We start from the raw sequence: 20,947 nt of genomic DNA, 5'->3' as shown, positions 1-20,947 counted from the left end.
AAAAAAATTTTTTTTAAAGTGTATATTGTTTAATGTCTTTCTCCCCCTGCTGGAAAATAAATCCAAGGAGAGGATTTTCGTGGCAGTGGAACCTCATCTAGTCACTCAAAAGGGCCTGACACATAGCAGGTGCTCAAAAAATATTTGTTGGATATAGGAATATACTAGTGATATGTCAAAGGACAGAGTCAATAATACAATCTCTAACAACTGCATCTACTACTTAAAATTGGACAATTTTCTGTGCATGTGTAGTCAAGCAAAACATATGGTATATTGGCCATCTTTATCTTTCTGACGTTTCAGTTTGTGTATACCAAAAACTTACAGCTGAATTATTGAAAAGTCCCAATTTTATTTTGTTAACATTGTGCAGTACAGACTGTATATCCAGGAAAGCAAATTAAAATCATACAAATTTAATAGGTGATAACCACCACAACTTTCTATTTCAGTTGATGTTTCTTCAGATTGCAAATCCGCACTGCCCCACTAAGACATCATTCTGGGAATGGGGAAGCCTAGTCAAATATCAAAGGCCTGGCCTATTTTCTGAATCAATAAGCACAGTTGAAAATGCCTAATATCCAAAATGGGACTTAGTCAATACTTATTTCCCTGTGATTTCGTAAGTAACCAGATTATCCCTATTTATTTACTTTTAAAGCAGTTCTCTACCATTTTTGAAGGGTTTGAAGCCTAGACCCTAAGACAGGGTCTCTACAACTCCTAAATAAAACAGGTCTCATAGAATATGCAAGGGAAAAGCCTCCCCAAAGATGTTGTTTAGCCAATACCTCTGAATGACGTTCTACACTTCCAGTGTCTGATCCAGAGTGCTGCTCATTTACATCATCCTCAACGTCTGACCCTGAATCCCGTTCATCCTGTACTGGGGTAGCGCCACCATCATCTGCTTAAAAATAAAACAAAAACCCACTTAAGGTGTAAGATGGGTGACATCTACAACCAAAATGAACACAATGAATCAAGAACAATGTAAGAGCAAGGGTTACCACTGATGAAGCATAGCTAATGATGCCAACTTGTGAATAAGACAACAGTACAATACTTACATAAATACCAACAATCATAACTTGTATTGTTGACACATGTGGCAGCGAGAATATATCATTAAAGGAATATGAAGCTTAATAATAAACATCACTAAGGACCAAGTCAACAAACCAATAGTGTGCACTTTATTTCAACTTTATGTTAAAATAACTGAGTCTATTTTCTCCATAGCACTTACTTACCACCTTGTGATGTTCTACATGACTTTCCAAGTTAGTTTTGTTTAATGCGCTTCTCTCCTCGCTTGAATGAAAGTGCCTAAAGAACAGGGGTTTTTGGCTCACTGCTGAATCCCTGGAGCCCAGAACACTGTCTGGTACAGTATTTGTTTATGAATGAAGAGCACAAGGAACTCCAGTCCCAAAATAGTGTGAACTCCTTAAAGTAAAGCATGTACTACTATACTATTATAAAACGAATTGCTACCTATCTTTAACCAATACTTTAAAAATACAAAGTAAAATTGTACTGAGAAGGAATTTAGAGTTGTTGGAGAATATGGGAAGCCTTGGTTAGGAGTTTACTAAAATAAATTTTTTTAAATGAAGCACTCAACTACGGGAAAATCAAAAAAATGTGTAAGAATGAAATCAGTATCATACTAATGAGCTTCTCTACTTAGCTAAGGAGTAAAGAATATATATATTTAATATTTAATATTCTTATTATATAGTCATAATAAAAAAATTCTGAAGTGTAACGAAAACTTATGCTTCAATGGTTAGAATATGGGGGGAAGAGGGCACAGAAGAGGCTAAGACCCTGTCCTAGCATAATAGGAAGTCGTTACACAATGCCTAAAAATGATGCAACGAGATAGCATAAATTAGGAATATAGGGATGAACGTCAAAAAATGGCTAAAATAATGAAAAGTCAGGAAATTGATAACTTTTCATGTCTTTCAGCACGTTATATACACATACTACATACGATTACTTATTTAAAAGTAATTTAAAAACACAAATGAACTGACAACTATTTTGAAAACATCAGGAAACCGTTCAAAGCAAAACAGCAGTATGTGTTTGGAAACGTGTTTGCAGTCACTACTATTCGCCGTCACATAATAAGGAATCGAAGTGAACTCAAAACACAACAGAGTAATTAACAATTAGAAAATTATTTAAGCCCTTTTGATAGAGAATACTCAATGGAACTAGGACACAATAGGAAAGCAAAAGTAACGTTTTTATTCCCCACGAGGTTCAGCCTTATTCGTCTTTGGATCTCCGGTGGCTAGCACGGTGTTAGTAGAGAGGGGCCCCGTGTTTACAGACTAAACGGGAAAAGAAATGAGAACTTCAGTGAAGAGAAAGGGGAAAGATCTCAAGGTGAAGGAAAGGAACAAAAATCGCTAGTAAGCCCCAGAGGAACACGCCTTATTCTAAAATATGTATACAACTCAAATACGGGTCCTACGTGTTCTTTAATGGGAGAAACTAGTTTGCAGGCGAGATCAAACTAGTCCCAACTCCTAGTGAAAACTCTGCATAAAATCCTGCAACCTCACTGAACAGCTAACTCCCTCGGATTCTCGAAAATCACTCTCAACTCCTGAAAAAAAAACCCTATCAAGGAGACCTTCCCTCGTACTTTGCACACAGTAAGTGTTTGATGTATGAAAGTGGCTCCCTATTGCAGCAACGTCCTTCGCCGATTCAGAAGACAGCTGTCCCTCTAGAATCCCCTCTCCGAGGTTCTAACTTCGGGGGCCGCAGCCCGTCGGCGGGCTCTCAGCGCTCAGCCTCACACCACGTTAGACCCAGTCCGCGGAGGAAAAGTCTCCGGGGCGTCCCTCCCCTCCCCACCCCTCCCCCGCGGTAGTGCGAGGCCAAGCCCGGCCAAGTACCCGCTCCGCCCCCCAGCCCTGTCCCCTAGGTCCGGGCCCCACCTGACTGGTCGCCGCTGTAATATTCCGAGTCCATGGCAGGCGGCTCTCGGCGGGGAGTGTCTGCGCCCCGCGCCGCCCCCGTCACCTCCTTCCCGGCGCTGTGACCACCGACGGCGCGATCCGGTGCTCAGAGGCTCCCGCCCGACTAGAGGCCTTGGAGGCTGCGGAGAGTAAGGCAGCAACAGCTGCAGACGCGAAGACTTCGACCTAGAAAGCCCGGGCAGAAGAGGCCGTACCCGGCAGGCTGACAAGGTGTGTGGGCCAGCGAACTACTTCCCAGAAGCACCTCTAGGGCCAAAATGGCGCCTGCCACCCTCAAAAGAATTCAGTGCGCAGGCGCCGTCATCTGTCATCCGGCCAATGAGAAGGCGCAACGGTAATGACGCACGACACGACCGGGAAGGAAAGTACTGGGAAAATTGAGTGGGAGCCGCGGCTGCGGTTAAAACCTTTCCTTGGAGGAACCTGGTCCGTTCCCTATGGAGATGATAATGTTACTGTATGGGTTCTCCGTCCTCGCCTTGTTTGAGGACCTTCTAGTTTACTCTTCTGAAAAATGAAGACGCTCTAAAATTAAATTTTCCATCATACGGAAATTAACTGTCGTTCCCATCATGCAGCGAGGCGCTTGATTCCCGCCCTTAGTACGGGGAGGAAGTGGCGCGTTGCCCTCTGGGACTTGTAGTTCGAAACCTGGCGAGGTACGCTGAGTTTCTAAGTGGCGTGATCAAAAGGGCCTCTTTTCAAGGCATTTTTCTTCCTTTCTTTTTTAAAATAACGACTTAACTTTCATCTTAAAAAGCCATTTGGTCAACAATACGAAGTACAGGTTTTTGCTTCCAGAAGAGTCCCCCCTAATGAAATCTTGAGGACGTCACACTGTTGAACTTTACTTGCACTATATGCTCCCTGGAAACAACAGTGGTTAGAAACTTCCTGACCTGTGTTCCCAGAACGGCTCACTGTAAAGAACCATACTTGTCCCTATCTCTTAGGTAAAACGCACTCTCCACCCTTTTTCATGAGTCCTTTAAGACTTACAGAAGACCCCCTTGTTTACCAGTGACAAGGCCAAAGACCTTTCCCTATTTTTCTGAACCTGCTCATAAGGGCGGACTCAGATCCTCAAACTTCCTGTTCAAATCTTTGCCCTCTAAAACTAGCTAGATACGGAGATAAATATTTTCTGTTCACTTGACTGATTGCAAATCAATCCCGACTGTAAATCATCCCACCTTCCTCCCTATGAAAGCCTAAGACAAAACCACACAACCTAGACATTCTGATCTTCATATCTGGTGTGCTCTCCCTATGCAATACCCCAAATAAAGTCTATTTCCTTGCTTGTTTGTTACTACCTTACAATGTTACTACCTTTGGATTGGAGGAGGGCCAGAGGAGGTATAAGGAAATGTTCCCCAGCAGGTATAGAGTTGCAGAATTAGGGCCTTTTGTTAGTGACAAAGCATATATCTTGAACTGGATTTCTGGGCATGCCTAGCCTGCTGTAAGGCCTCATGTGATGCCCTGAAAGGTCCATCTCCTACCTTGGAGTTGAGATATGTGAATTCCCTGATGCTAGATTTGCTATGAATTCTCAAAATGCCCTTAAGTGAAGCCACATTCCAGCTTTGATAATCCTGGAACTCTTTGTTAGCCAGTCAGAATATGCTGGCAGAACTCAGTTCTAGGATCCAGAAAAGGAAATAAAAAGAGAAGGAAGAGAGAGGGATGGTTTCTCTGGAAATTGTCATTTTCTTGCAAGAGAGTTCATGGGCATTCTTTCCCCTGTATAGTGGAAACCAGCTTTGAAATCCAAGTCTGCACCTTTAGCTGTAAGAATGACATCTTCTCAGGCTGTTGTGAGAATCATAAGAGAAAGGAATTAATGGTGCCTGGAACCAAAATGCAAAATTAAAATATTCATTTCCTTCCATTTAATAGAAGAGGCCCCAGGATCTAAGCTCTCTTCTAAAGAGAGTGGGTGAGATTGTACCTGTGTAATAAGGCAAGGTGAATAGGGCAGAAGTCCAGGAAGAGATTAAATGGAAGGGAACCCAGTGCAAATCCTGCCAATAAAGAACTTGTCATTTCACCAAAGGTAGAAGACCAACAGCCGTGAAAGTAATTGGGCTAAACGATGTAATTACAAGAGGATAATTGCTGAATTTTAACATAAAGATTCTAACTGTCCTGGTGGTTTGGAGAATGGAGAGATAGAAGTGGACTGAACACACAGTAATGTGCAGAGCCCCAGAAGGCCGTAAGGAAGTGTCAGATCTATTTTTTGTACTCAAGAAGCCATTAACTTAGTGAGACAGGACAAACTTTTTGAAATAAACATAGAGTCTTAGTTGAAGCATTGTGCTTGTAAATGCAAACACAGCTCCAGGAAAGTTTTCCAGAGTCCCTTTTCACCAGCTAGCTGTCCTTCAGAGCCCCCAGTGGATAAATCCTGGAGCAGCACCGATGTGCTTTTCTGAGTCTTGGCTGCCTTGCATCTTGGAGACCACCATGTCTCCAATCCTCCTTCCTCTCTCCAGTCCCAGCACAGCTGGTCCGTGCTGGTGGTGGTAGAGAGGCTCTCAGGGGGGAGGCTGTTTTTCCCACCAAGGATACTAGGACAGAGACAAGAGGAAGGGAGAAGTGAGCTTGCAGCCATCCAGAACTCTCTTTCCCTTGGCTGATAACCCAGAGACATATAAGATTTATCTGGCCAGCCTTCTGAGACACTGTAACTTGAGGAACATGTCTGGGGGTGAAATGTCACACAATATAAAGAACAGCCTGGCACTGGCAGAGCTTCATACTGGGGGCTCATAGATCTGGGTTCTGGGTCAAGCTCTGAGCTTATTGTGTCAAATGAGGGAGTTGAATCAGAAGATTTCAAGGCCCCTTCATTGCATTATTCTATGTCAGAGAAGCCAGGTCTCCAAGTCTGACCTGCCTTCTTGTGCTTGAGCCACTAGAGGGCCCTGCCGGTGAATAAATGAAGGAAACAAGTGCGTTCTAAGCCTGCTCCCCAGGTCTGTGCACTGTTCTCACACCCCAGCCTCAGGACTCACGCAAGATGTGTCCTGCCAAGTTGTTTGTAATACTGAAAAGTGGGACTCACTTGAAAACCCATTAATAGTGGTTAATGAATCACTAAACATCAGTACCATGGCAATCCACACCGCCACTAATACAATTGAATTGAGTCTTTAGCTCTCACATGGAAGGATCTACACAATATATGAAGTGAACAAAACAGTCATAGAATACTATAAATGTTATAACATTATTTATGTGAACAACCAAAACAGCAAACAAAAACCCAACCTAAGAATTCCTTCATAAAAATAGACGGAAAAGAACTTTCCAACAAAGATTGAAAGCTAAAAGCCATAAAAGGCTGAAAATTTTGACTAAACATAAAAACTTTAAAAAATAATAAAATAAGTGTAAAAACATATGCGTGGCAAAATCAACACACCATTATCAAAACCAAAAGATAAATGATTAGGAAGTTAAAAAAATTTTTTTTCAACTCATATCATAGACCAAAAGGCTAATCTCCCTAATGAATATAGAGCCCCTAGAAATCAATAAGACTAATAACTCAATAGAAAAATGGGCAAAGGATATGACAATTCACAAAAGAGAAAAAAAATTTTATAAGGAACAAGGTTTTTTAAAATAAATTTATTTATTCCTTTATTTATTTTTGGCTGTGTTGGGTCTTCATTGCTGCGTGTGGGCTTTCTCTAGTTGCAACGAGAGGGGGCTACTTTTCGTTGTGCTGAACTGGCTTCTCATTGAGGTGGCTTCTCTTGTTGCGGAGCACAGGCTCTAGGTGCATGGGCTTCAGTAGTTGTGGCTCACGGGCTCAGTAGTTGTGGCGCATGGGTTTTGTTGCTCTGCGGCATGTGATCTTCCCAGACCAGGGATCGATCCCATGGCCCCTGCATTGGCAGGTGGATCCTTAACCACTGTGCCACCAGGGAAGTCCCGAGAAAATTTTAATGGCTTTAAGATGCATGAAAATATATCCTAAAGTAAGATAAAAGGAAATTAAAATTATATTGAGATACTAATTTTCACTTCTCAGATTGCAAAAATCTGATAACATTCCATTGGTGAGGCTATGGAGGAAGAGGCCCTCTCATAGGGTGCTGGTGGGAGTATGTTAGTGTAGCTCCCTACAAAAAGCAATCTAGCAATGTTTATAAAAATTACAAATGCATATTTACAAATGCCCTTTAGCCTAGCAATTGCACTTCAGAAAATGTATCCTACAAATATACTTTACTATGTGCAAATAATGTATCTACAAAATTATTCATTGCAGCACTATTTGAAAAATACTGGAAATAACCTAAATGTCCAAACAGGAATGATCACAAAATTATGATACATCTGTACAATGGAATGTTATGTAGCTATAACAAAAAACAAGAAAACTCTCTTATGTACTGATCTATAAAAGATTTCTAAGCTGTGAAAAAATGCAAAGTGCAAAACAGTATGCCATCTTTTGTGGAAAAGGGAGAACATATATTTGTTGTTATTTGTAACTATATCTTTTTTGAAAATCGTATAAAAAACAAAATATTGGTTGTCTGTCAGGGGAAGGGAGGACAAGGAAAGAAGGTGGGAATAAGCTTTTTTTTTTTTTTTTTTTTTGCGGTACGCGGGCCTCTCACTGTTGTGGCCTCTCCCGTTGCGGAGCACAGGCTCCGGACGCGCAGGCTCAGCTGCCATGGCTCACGGGCCCAGCCGCTCCGCGGCATGTGGGATCCTCCCGGACCGGGACACGAACCCGTGTCCCCTGCATCGGCAGGCGGACTCTCAACCACTGCACCATCAGGGAAGTCCGGATAAGCTTTTAAGGTTTTGAATAAACACATAACATTTACTCTTGCTCCACGTGATAACTCCTATACAACTCAGTTTAATTTTGTCATGTTATATCTGCGAAAACTGATAAGCAGAAGCCTCATTTAAAACGGAGTCAGAAGGTCAGAAAGGGGAGCTCTTATTGCCCTACTGCTCCACATCAGTTACAGACCCGACAGAAAGAAGTATCTTTGCATGTCCAACAGGAAGAAGATTACTCCTTTACTACGCAGCAGGAGGAAGAAAATTTCCTTTCCTGGCAATAGGCAGCCAATGAGAAACGGTCACGCCTTAGCCAATGAAAAGCCACTACACTTCAAACTCCCAGTTTCCTCCAATGGACTCCGTTTAACAGCCCCTCCCAAGGCCCCCTTCTCTATAAAGAAAATGGACCTCTCCTTTTGTTCGCTGGATGAGATTGCAGTTTGCCATAGATTGCATGTCATGAACTGCAATTGTTTGCTGTTCCTGAATGAACATTTCGCTGGCAAAATAACTGGCTGTTTTATTGTTTTAGGTCAGCATATCAAATTAACTTCACAGCCCACTAATGGGCTTACAGCCCATAACTTGAAAGCCGGAAGTGCCAGTCTACAGTTGCCCATGGTGTGGAAGCTACCCGGACCAACCTGCTATTATTGGGCCCCATCTCTAGGCCCAGTGATCCAGGCAGAGATATCTTCATGGATTCTGGTCTTGCCTTTTATAGAAACCATAGGTGTGTGCCCTGCTCTGAGCAAAGCCTCTTCAACGCACAATTATGTGTGTGGCTGAATAATTATTCAAGTTAAGGACTCTGTTTTTGTTTTGTTTTAGTTTGTCTTGGTTTTGGTTTTGGCTTGTGGAGAGGACCATATCACTGGAAGTGTGGGAGCAGAGACTACCAGTGTGTCATAAAGGGGTTCAGCTTTGGAACCATGGTTGGACCAAGTGACCTTCACAGCCTTTTTAAAAAATATTTTTTATATTAGTAAAAATATATATATAAAACATAAAACTTGCCATTTTATCTATTTTTTTTTTTTTTTTTTTTTTTTTTTTTTTGCGATACGCGGGCCTCTCACTGTTGTGGCCTCTCCCGTTGCGGAGCACAGGCTCCGGACGCGCAGGCTCAGCGGCCATGGCTCACGGGCCCAGCCGCTCCGCGGCATGTGGGATCTTCCCGGACCGGGGCACGAACCCGTGTCCCCTGCCTCGGCAGGCGGATTCTCAACCACTGCGCCACCAGGGAAGCCCCATTTTATCTATTTTTAAGTGTACAATTCACTGGCATTAACTACATTCATAATGTTATGTAACCATCACCAAATATTTCCAAAAATTTTCACATCCCAAACAGAATCTCTACCCACTGAAAAACAACTCCCCATTTTCCCTTACCCACAGGCCCTGGTAACTTCTAATCTACTTTCTTTCTCAGTGAATTTGCCTATTCTAGATATTCCATACAATATTTGCCCTTTTGTAACTGGCTTATTTCACTCAGCATATTTTCAAGGTTCATCCATGTTGTAGAATGTGTCAGAACTTCATTTTTTTATTTCTAAATAATATTCAATTGTATGTATATACCACATTTTGTTTATCCATTCTTCTGCTGATGAACACTTGAATAGTTGCCACCTTTTGGCTACTGTGAATAATACTGCTAGGAAGAGCAAAATTGCAGTACAAAATCAACACTCAAAGATTAATTTTTTTCTATACATTAGTAATGAACAAACTGAAAAGAAAATTAAGAAAAGAATTATATTTATAAGAGCATCAAAAAGAATAAAATGCTTAGGAATATAGTTAACCAAGGAAGTGGAAGCCTTGGGCACTGAAAATATAAAACATTGTTAATACAGTTAAAGACGATATAAATAAATAAAAAGCTATCTCATGTTCATGGATTGGAAGACTTAATATTGTGAAGATGGTAATACTACCCCAAATGATCTACAGATTCAATGTAATCCCTACCATAATCCCAATAGTGTTTGTTTTTTTTTCAGAAGTGGTAAAACCTGTCCTAAAGTACATATGCAATTGCAAAGAATTCCTGAAGAGTTAAAACAATTTTGAATAAGAACAAAGGTGGGGGAGTTTCACTTCTTGATTTCAAAATTTACTACAAAGCCTCATTAATCAAAACAGTGTGGCATTGGCATAAGGACAGACATATAGACCAATAGAATAGAATTGAGAATCCAGAAATAAACCCTCACGTTTATAGCCAACTGGTTTTTGACAAGGGTGCCAAGACTGTTCAGTGGAGAAAGAACAGTCTCTTCAACAAACAGTAACAGGAAAACTAGACATCAACATACCAAAAAAATGAAGTTGGACCCTTATCTTATACCAGATACAAAAATGAATTCAAAATGGATCAAAGATCTAAATGTAAAGGCTAAAGGTATAAAACTTTTAGAAGAAAACATACAAGCAAATCTACATGACCTTAGATTTAGCTATGGTTTCTTAAATATGACACCAAAAGCATAGGCAATAACAACAAAAATAGATAAAGTGGACTTGGTTCGAACTAAAAACTTCTGTACATCAAATGAGCACTATCAAGAGAGTGAAAAGACAACCCACAGAATAGGAGAACATTTTTGCAAATCATATATCTGATAAGGGCTTAATATCTAAGATATATGAAGAACTCCTGCAATTCAGTAACAAGGGGACAAATAGCCCAATTCAAAAATGGGCAAAGGGGCTTCCCTGGTGGCACAGTGGTTGAGAATCCGCCTGGCAATGCAGGGGACATGGGTTCATGCCCTGGTCTGGGAAGATCCCACATGCCACAGAGCGGCTAAGCCAGTGAGTCATGGCCGCTGACCCTGCACGTCTGGAGCCTGTGCTCCTCATTGGGAGAGGCCATAACAGTGAGAGGTCCATGTACCACCAAGAAAAAAAAAGGGCAAAGGACTTGAGGAGATTTTTCTCCAAAGAAGATATAAATACAAGTGGCCAATAAGCACATGAAAATATGCTCAGCATCATTCATTGGTCATTAGAAAAATGCAAATCAAAACCACAGTGGGATACCATGTCACACCAACTAGAATGACTGTAATCAAAATAATAGAAACCAACAAGTGTTGGTGAGGCTATAGAGAAATTGAAATCTTTATACAGTTGCTAGTGGGAATGTAAAATTGTGCAGCCACTGTGAAAAAGTTTGGCCATCCCTCAAAAAGTTAAACATAGGATTACCATACGACCCAACAAATCTAATCCTTGGTATGGATCCCAAACAATTGAAAGCAGGGGCTCAAAGGGGTTTTTTTGTTTTTTAATACATTTAAAATTTTGGAATAATTTTAGATTTACAGAAAATTTGCAAAGATAGTTTAATTTCCATATATCCCTCATCCAGTTTCCCTTAATATTAACAATCTACATTACTATTTGTTGTCACTTTTGTCAAAACCCAGAAACCAACACTGATACATACTATTAACTAAACTCTAAACTTTATTTATTTTTCAATATTATTTATTTATTTATTTATTTATTTATTTATTTATGGCTGCATTGGGTCTTTGTTGCTGTGAGCGGGCTTTCTCTAGTTGCGGCACGCGGGCTTCTCATTATGGTGGCTTCTCTTGTTGCACAGCACAGGCTCTAGGCACACAGGCTTCAGTAGTTGTGGCCCGCGGGCTCAGTAGTTGTGGCTTGTGGGCTCTAGAGCACAAGCTCAATAGTTGTGGTGCAGGGGCTTAATTCCTCCACAGCAGGTGGGATCTTCCCAGACCAGGGCTTGAAACAGTGTCCCCTGCATTAGCAAGCAGATTCTTAGTCACTGAGCCACCAGGGAAGTCCCTAACTTTATTTAAATTTCAAGTTTTTCTACTAATGTCCTTTCTTTGTCCTAGGATCCCAACCAGGATACCACATTGCATTTAACTGTCTCCTTAGTCTCCACTGGTCTATGACAGTTTCTCACACTTCCCTTGTTTTTCATGATCTTGACAGTTTTGAGGCATCCTGGAAAAATAGTGTGGAGATTACAGCAGTCCCCAATCTTTTTGGCACTGGGGACCAGTTTCGTGGAAGACAGTTTGTCCACGGTGGTTGGGGGGGATGATTCAGGCAGTAATGGGAGCGATGGGGAGTGACGGGGAGCGACGGGGAGCGGCAGACGGAGCTGCGTTTCACTTGCCCACTGCTCACCTCCTGCTGTCCTGCCCAGTTCCTGACAGGCCGCAGACCAGTACCAGTCCGCGGCTGGGGTGTTGGGGAACCCTTGTGTAGAATGTCCCTGGATTTGGTTTGTGTGATATTTTTCTCATGATTAGACTGGGGTTATGGGTTTGGGGGAAGAATACCACAGAGGTGAAATACCCTCTCATTACAGCATATGAATATGACATATCACAGGAGATGTTAAACTTGATTACTTGCTATATTAGTCTGCTAGGGATGCTGTAACAAATACCACAGACTGGGCAGCTTAAACAACAGGGATTTATTCTCTCACAGTTCTGGCAGTGGGGAGTTCAAGAACAACGTGGCAGCATGGTTGGATTCTTCTGAGGATTCTTTCCCTGGCTTGTAGATAGCTGCCTTTTCCCTCTGTCTCTGCCTTGTCCCTCTTCATGTCTGTGTCCTAATCTCTTAAGGGTATCAGTCAGATTGGAATAGGGCTCTACCCTAATGACCTTGTTTAACCTTAATTATTACTTCCTTAAAGGTCCTATGTCCAAATACAGTTCCACAATGGGCCACTTCATGACCCTGGACTTCCTTTTGTCTCTAATAGTTTGGGTTTATTTAGCAGAAGATACAAATTAAAAGAAGATTTAGGAGAAGTTACTAGGAGTTGTAATCTCTAGTTTTAGAGACTATGCAGAAAAAAAAAGTTGTTTTTTTCAAAACTAGTTTAAAGTAGCAGTGAGTGAGTTTTCCTGGATTATTTGACACATTTTCCAGGGCTCTAGATGGTAAATACATACCAGCACTGAGAGCAAATCCTGCCCTGCCCACACAGTTTGCTTCCAGCTGACCTGCAGTTCCCTCAGCCAACAAGTGGTGGGTGACAATTCCTCTCTACCTTGCCGGCTTCATGTATTAGAACAAATAGGATCAATACCATTGCTCCCTACCCGAAGGGGGCTGCAGTTTCACCGGACACACAAGCTAATGGTCCTGAAACAATTATGATTGAGATGGTATAATTACCGGAAGCTTAGTCATTACTCAAGTTTCTGGGTGTGAATCCTGGCTCTGTCTCTTTCTGGCTTGTGACCTTGGACAAATTGCTTAACCTCTCTGTGCTTAAACATCCTCATCTATAAGTTGGGGATATTAGTAGTATTTATCTCATAGAGTTGTTATAAGGATTAAATGTGTTTATGTATAAATAATGATTCCTGTGACATAACATATATATATATAATACATATATATTCGTTATTATCATTATTATTATCAGGCACTGTGAAGATACAAAAAACTAACATATAATTCTTGCCTTGAGAAACTTACAATCCATCAGAAGTCCTACTCTGAAAAAAAATACATGGTAACAGGTAAATCATGTGATCTGAGTAACGAGTGCCTTAGAAATTAAAAGGGGGGCGAGGCTAGAGTGAACTGTAGCAGTCAGGGCCAACTTCCTGGGAGAGGAGTATATGTGATGGTATTTGAAAGACAAAGGCCGATTTGGATGGGAGAGGGATCATGTTTTAATTATGGAAAGTTAACTATTACAACAACAACAAATTTTAGTGGCTTGAAACAAAAAATTATTTCTTGCTCTTGTAAATGGGCAGTGGGGTCAGTGGCGGTACTCTGCACCCTGGAGTCATTCAGGAACTCAGGCTCTTTCCACACTGTGGATCCACCATCCCCTAGGGCCTCAGAATCCACTCCTGGATGCTCTGCATGCCACCAGCAGAGGGGAGAAGAGAGACAGTGCAGAATGGCACAGGAGGATTTAACGGGCCGGGCCTGAAAGTGAAGCATATTACTTACCCTCATTCTGTGGCCGATCCTAATCCTGAGTGAGGCTGAAAAGAGTATCCCAGCTGTGGGAACAAGAGGACACACAGCATTTGGTGCACACAGAGCATTTCAGCCAGGGGTAAGATTCCAGCATCCTAATGCTTCTTTTTTCCGAAATAAAGCTCTTAGCAATGGGCCTCTCACCCTCAACCTCTTCCAAGAGCTGGACAAAGTATTAATATCATCATCAAAATCAGCATCATCAGCATCATTTAGCTGGTTATTGAGCTGCCACATAATCAGGTTTTGCTTTCCCCTTCTACTACTTCAACCTCCCCAGGGAGATCATATGCCATTATTGATGGTCATGGGGCAGAGGTGCCATTATTCTGGTCATGGGGCAGAGGTCCCCCTGTTTACAACCAGTGGCCTGGGTTTAAGTGCCAGAGCCCAAGACTGAGATTTATTCACTGGACTGCCCACAGTTCTGCAGAGAGGAGAAAGTGACTCATATTTTGTGTCTGTATGGTCAGGCCACTCCAGATAGCTGTTCTCTTGCTCTCTGTACATCCCCTGCCCGACCAATGCCTGCTTCACCTATATTCTACTCACCTGACTTACCTTCCTACATACTTGCCTCAGGCCTCAGCTAATGATTGTTCTTATCAAAAAGGCAGTGAGGGGTGTGTCCCTCTGCTGGTTTCCCTGGTAACTAATGAGCCAACCTGACGTCAATTTCCCCCTATAAACTGGCCACCATGTCCTGCCTGCCATTCACAGCACGCAGTGGGGTGTCACTCCAGGACCTTGCTTCAGACTCCCCCCATCCATTAAACCATTGATGTCTCTGTCACTGACTCTGGGCTCTTCCTTTGGTCTTAAAGCTGGGCAAGGGCAGGCCTTAGAGGCCTGTGGGGTGCAGCCCACCTGTGCCCCTCCTGCTGCCTAATCCTAACCCTAACCCTTGGACAAACCTCTGGGTGGGTCCCTCAGATGGGGTATGATAAAGCACAATCAGAAATGAGTCATTCCTCCTGGACAGAGATGGTAGACACCCCCCTGGCCCATCAGGACTTTGGATCTAAGCTTCGCCCAGTCTGGAAATGTCTATCTCACAGTTGTTGATCCAGGGAGGATGCAGTACTTGGCTTCCCTGATGATACAGGCATTTCCTTGGTTTGTCAGAACCAAGATCCTCTAGGAACACAGTCCAATAGCCCCTTCCCTGTACCTGCTCCCTCCCCCATCTTCTGAGCCATATTTTCTTGCTGTTCCAGAAGGCCAATTTTGGTGTCACCTCTCCCAGGAAGACATTTCACTCTGGCTCTTGCTGGCCTCCTCTTTTTCCCAGCCGTAATTGCACTTGGACCTATGAACTATGTGTTGGTTCTCAGTGGGGGCTGGTTTTTCCTCCTGTTTGGAAATATTTGGAGACAATTTGATTGTACCACCAGGGGAGTGCATATTGTGGATAGAGGCCAGGGGTGCTGCTAAAAATCCTAAAAATCCCACAGTGCACAAGATAGCTCCTCCCAATACCCCTATAAACAATAATCTAGTCTGAAGTGTCAATAGTACCAAGATTGAGAAACTCTGAACTACCCAGATAAAATGTTTTCTGTGACCTACACTCCTGTACTGTGCATAACTGTTTCTGGGGAAACATTTAAGGCCTGCTTTTCCCCAGATATTTCTCTGCTGCTGCACTTTGGAGATCACAGAAATGAAAGGGGAAAGGGCCTTCAGATCCTGAGCTAGGATGAGCAAGTTGGAGAAGCACCTTCCCTGAAAAATCTCTAAAAATGGAAGTCTTATCTGTCTCTTTTTTTTAAATCTTTTTTTTGGTCTTATCTGTCTTTAAGGGAGGGGAGGGAGTCCAGGTTTGTTTGAGGGTTGGTGTGGTGTAATGTAGTGCAATGAGCACTGGGCCTGGAGTCAGGTAAACCTTGATTCAAATCTTGTCCCTGCTACTTTTAGCCATGTGACCTAAGCAAGTCTCTTAACTTCTTTAGTTTTAATATTCTTACTGTGAAATGAGGATAAACACCCCAAATTTATAAGGGTTTTGATGAGGGTTGAATGGGTTCACATGCAATGAAGCCAGTACACCAAAAGCACTCATAAAAGCTCATTCTCCCTGAGACCGAGAACTATAAAATTCTCTAAACAGTAACTCTGTCACAGAGGTCTATGCTTACTGCTGTGCTATTTTATAGTGTTAATGGATAACTTGTTTGCTGTAGACCGGATAGGAAGATCGGAGTTACCAGGGAACAAACCACTTCAGGTCGCTCTCTGATGAGTTGGCAGAGCTGAAATGAAATACTCACTGTGCTCTGTTTTAGCTGCTATGGTGATACTACAATGGCTTTGATCATTGGACAGAAATGGAATGAAACATAGGTTGTCCCATGGAGGCATTTTGGCTCAAGTCAGAAACACATTCTTTTTTTTGTTGTTTTTTTCTTGGACTTAAATTTTATAATGTGTATAATACAAATATTAACTTCCATCATCTTTTCATATTTTTACTTGTGGCAGGCAAATATTATTTACAACACACACACACACACACACACACACACACACACAGCTCCCTGCATCTTGAGGAGAATCCAGGTAACTGGAGTGTCCAAATTGTCCTTTGTTTGCTGACAAGTGAGGGGTGTATGGACATGAGACCGAAGAGCATGGAGGTGGAGAGTTGAAAGGCTCTAGCAAAAACGAGGTTGGATTAGTTGCTTGGAGGAGGCGATTGTCAGCTGGTGGCCTGGATGAGGACCTGGGGAAGAACTGTGCTGAACAATGTGGATCCCACCTTCCCAATCCCAACCAAACTTCTGTATCTCTTAGGAGACCATTAGTAAACTGTCCATGTCTTGTTAATGGGGTGGATTTTTCAGGGAGGTAGAAGGGGAGAGTGCGGAAGAGTTATGAGAACACAGGCTGTTTGCTGGATCCAGTTATTTCTGGGTTACATAGCTTCTCTTTCTGGGATATAAATGCTAGGTCCCCAAATTACTAATAAAATGACAGTAAAGTAATTTAAAATTTTGGAAGACACTATAAACACCAACTTGTAATTTGTTTAGTCTAGATTATTTTCTATGTGTAGGAATTAGAAAAGAAGCATAAAACTATATAACAATTAAAATCTGGTTTAATGAATGTCAATTAGTCCAATTCTCATGGCCTCCTTCCAGATCCTGTTTTATGTCTGTCAGATACACAGAATTATTACTGGATAACTAGGCTTTCCTGTATCATTCTAAGTGGAGTTCAATTATTACTGAACATTTCTTTTTCTTTTTTTTAAAATTTATCTATCTATTTATTTATTATTTTTAGCTGCATTGGGGTCTTCGTTGCTGCACGCGGGCTTTCTCTAGTTGCGGCGAGCGGGGGCTACTCTTGGTTGTGGTGTGCGAGCTTCTTGTTGCGGTGGCTTCTGTTGTTGCCGTGCACGGGCTCTAGGCACGCAAGCTTCAGCAGTTGTGGCTCACAGGCTCTAGAGCTCAGGCTCAGTAGTTCTGGCGCACGGGCTCTAGAGCTCAGGCTCAGTAGTTGTGGCGCACGGATTAGTTGCTCCCTGGCATGTGGGATCTTCCCCGACCAGGGACCGAACCCGTGTCCCCTGCATTGGCAGGCAGATTCTTAACCACTGAGCCACAAGGGAAGTCCCTATTTCTTTTTGTATGATAAAATTCTTTTGAAAATAGCAATTTCAGAAATGAAAAATTTCTAAGATTATGAAGTACCATATCTAGTAAAGTCATAAATTTTGAATATTGAATAATAGAAAAGTCCATTCCTCTTGCCCACAAAAATCCAGATACATAATATTCTAGTAGACTGGTTTCCTTTAAACAAGTTTGAAGACTTTTGAAATTCAATAACTTTTCCAGTTTCTGTTGAACTCCATCTACACCCTCTGCTAGGAGTTCAGGGATCTGGGCAACTGAAAGAAAATCTAGAGACAGAATCTTTTCATGCTCCTGGAATTCAGTGTCTTTCTCCAACTCGGGCACGGTTCCCGCGGAGTCATCTCCGCGGGGGTCGTTCGCCTCACCGTCCAGTGGTCCCCACAGACACCGCCGTGATCCAGCCGTCACGCAGCGGCCCCTTGTCGCCGGGGCCCAGAAACACATTCTTAAAGGTTAGCGGACGATTTACACCTTGAGGAGAATTGTGGAAGTAGCACTAGGCCATGGGAGAGCCCAGTCTGGCCACATGTGTGACACGGAAGAGTGTGCCCTGACTTCCCACCCTCTCTTCTTGATTTCCAGGGCCTGGGGTACCTCAGCAACAGAAAACCCGAGGCTCTCGGAGAACTGCCCCTCAGGTGTCCCCTTTGAGCCCTGCCAACTGACACAGCAGTCAGGCCAGGTCCTTGAAGTTATATAGACACTGTTTGCTGGGAGGGAGGATTTGACGTGCCACTTGAGAAAGGTTAGCAACAAAACATTCAAGCCCCTTGTTTCAGTAAGTTCCCTTCTGGAATCTCCCTGTAATGACATAATGCAAACAAAGCTGTGAGCACAGACTTGTCCATTGCAGTGCTGTGGATGATGGTGATGGACTGGCTGCCTCCTGATGTCCATTCAGGGATGATTGTTACACAAATGATGGAGCGCTTGTAGATGGGACCACCATGCTGTCTTTTTTTTTTTAATTAATTTTTATTGGAGTAGAGTTGATTTACAATGTTGTGTTAGTTTCTGCCGTACAGCAAAGTGAATCATTTATACATATACATATGTCCACTCTTTTCTAGGTTCTTTTCCCCTGTATGCCAATACAGAGTACTGAGTAGAGTTCCCTGTGCTATACAGTAGGTCTGTATTAGTTATCTATTTTATACATAATAGAGTGCATGTGTCAATCCCAACCTCCCAATTTATCCCTCCCCCCTTTACTCCTTTGTAACCGAAAGTTTGTTTTCTACATCTGTGACTCAATTTCTGTTTTGTAAATAAGTTCATTTGTACCCTGTTTTTTTTTAGATTTCACCTATAAGCGATATCATACGATATTTGTCTTTCTCTCAGCACATTGTCTTTAAAGACTGGTGGTTAAAGTTTGGTACAGTGTCAGAAAATGCTTATGATTTAATGTCAGAAGTAAAAAAAAAAAAAAAAAACAGGAGACAAGTTTGTAAGTATCCCAAATGTGTTTCTATCAAATTTTAAGACAGGCTCTGGAGAGAGATGTCTTATAAGTCATTTTGTTCTACCGAGATATTCTGTTTCACTACACTTTTTTGCAAGAGGACAGTGGAATGAGGGCTATAGAGGACCTAACCTGGTCCCGGGAGTCCCAAAGTAGGGGGCTCACCATTTCCAGGAGCTGCTAGGATCAGCAGTGCCAATCCTGTGGGAGTGAAATGGTATCTTTCTAAATCAGAAAAGCCACCGGCCATGGGAAGCCCCCCAGAAGCAAGCATTGGCCCAGGAACTGGATGAGGTTTTAGGGGCCGGGAGGCTTGTTGGAGCCGGGCAGATCTTGAACACAGTGCTTGCAGGGGGTGGGTGGAAAGCTGGCTGAAAACCTCAGAGCCCACGCTTCATCCAAATGGCCCTTCCTTAAGTCACCTCCCAATTCATTTCCCTGCCTTTGTCCTGGGCTGGTTGGTTGTAAGGAACAGAAACTGCTTCAAGCTGTCTCAGCAATGGAGTGCGTAGAAGAAGGAAGCTTCTGCGGAGCCCACTGCAGGAAGCACGCAAAGCTCAGGCAGCAGTGGCCACCACCTCTCTGGGGCCACGTGGTTTCTGCCCCCTGTGGCTCTTCTACTTTACCCTTCTCCCTCCCACCAGCGTTTGGCTCCTGCCCCCTAAAGAGGCCCAAGGTCAGGGCTGCTGCCCTGCTGTGGCCTCAGTTCTGTCTAAAAGATGATAGCTAGGGCTTCTCTGGTAGCACATTGGTTGAGAGTCCGCCTGCCGATGCAGGGGACACGGGTTCGTGCCCCGGTCCGGGAAGATCCCACATGCCGCGGAGTGGCTGGGCCCTTGAGCCATGGCTGCTGAGCCTGTGGGTCTGGAGCCTGCGCTCCGCAACGGGAGAGGCCACAACAGTGAGAGGCCTGTGTACCGCAATAAATAAATAAATAAATAAAAGATGATAGCTAGTCTTCACATCTCTGCCTGGGGTTCCCTCCCAAATCCTGGGGAAGGGATAGAACCTGACTGGCTCTAGCTGGGCCAACAGTGAGGACCCCCGAGGCCTCTCCTCACCCAGGGAAAGCATTGCAGCTGAGCAGGTATCTCCCGTGGACTCATTTTCCACCCACCTCCAAATCCCTCACCCTCACTTCCAGAGACAGCCTGTGCCCTCCAGCCTGGCCTCTCCCAGGACACACTGCCTGATGCCCTTTCCTTCAGGAGGATCTGTATTTGCCTCATAGCAAAAATCCCCCCTGCATTCAAGTCCCAGCCCAAGCCAGCCCCCTCTGCTCCCAGGGACCCTCCTGGGAATCTAGTTGCCCCAGTGGCCTTTAGCTCCCGTGTAAGGCTTCCTGGCATCTCCTGTGTGTGCCCCCGATTAGGACATGGGGTGTTTGGGAGCAGAGCCCCCGCGTGGGCTGCCTTGGAGTCCCCTTGATTCCTGGAAAGATGCTCAGCTCCCTGGATGGATGGTCACCATGGGATTTGGCTGGTGGCCAGCAGCAGGTGTGTGGAATTGGGCTCTAATGGCCCATGGGGACTCTCTGCTGAAGAGGCTGGGGTTAAAGATTGGACCGCCGGGAAGCTCTACTAGCTGGGGCTGCAGGAGCCATGTGGGAGTGGGTGTGCCTGGAGCCCAAGGACAAAGTCCTGTAATAAATTACGTGGGCCCAGAGGACTCTGCCGTTTCCTCTTGGGGCCCTTCCGCCGTGCTCTCCGACGCGCCCAGAGCCCTGGCACTGCCTCCTTGTTCAGCTCTTGCAGAGTGCTGAGGGCAGAGGGGAAGGTGGTCAACAGGAGCCCCACCCTGACAAGGTAAGAGAGCTCTTGGGGCCCTCTCTGTGTGCCAGGTGTCCCAGGCCTGCGTTCTGCCAGCTGGGGGCATGGGACAGGAAGCGCCTCCCGGGAGGAAGGTCTCTGGTCAGGAGGTGGGTTGGGAGACACAGTCCTGGGGAAGCCCTGTAAGGAACAAGGTGGGAAAAACCTTGTCCACATGATCAG

At 43.6% G+C, this 20,947-nt stretch overlaps 1 protein-coding gene across 6 annotated transcripts in view; it reads right to left on the bottom strand.

Moving 5' to 3' along the window:
- The window catches only part of IWS1 (interacts with SUPT6H, CTD assembly factor 1), a 46,670-nt gene extending 43,363 nt beyond the window's left edge, over window positions 1-3,307 (bottom strand). For 2 of the 6 annotated variants that reach the window (XM_067025808.1, XM_059052610.2), the window contains exons 1-2: window positions 2,970-3,307; window positions 798-913 (exon numbers count right to left, since the gene is read on the bottom strand). In XM_067025808.1, coding sequence (XP_066881909.1) covers window positions 798-913; window positions 2,970-3,003 — 150 coding nt within the window. In that variant the 5' untranslated portion in view covers window positions 3,004-3,307. Of the gene's footprint in view, window positions 1-797; window positions 917-2,969 lie in introns of all 6 variants that reach the window. The other 4 variants (XM_059052612.2, XM_059052609.2, XM_067025809.1 and 1 more) reach the window with 3 other exon arrangements.
- Between the last annotated feature and the right edge of the window lie 17,640 nt (window positions 3,308-20,947).

The sequence above is a fragment of the Kogia breviceps genome, chromosome 2 (assembly GCF_026419965.1).
Source record: "Kogia breviceps isolate mKogBre1 chromosome 2, mKogBre1 haplotype 1, whole genome shotgun sequence".
NCBI classification, from domain to species: Eukaryota; Metazoa; Chordata; class Mammalia; order Artiodactyla; family Physeteridae; genus Kogia; species Kogia breviceps.
Note: the sequence above shows the minus strand (reverse complement) of the source record. Positions and strands in the feature narration are given on the sequence as shown.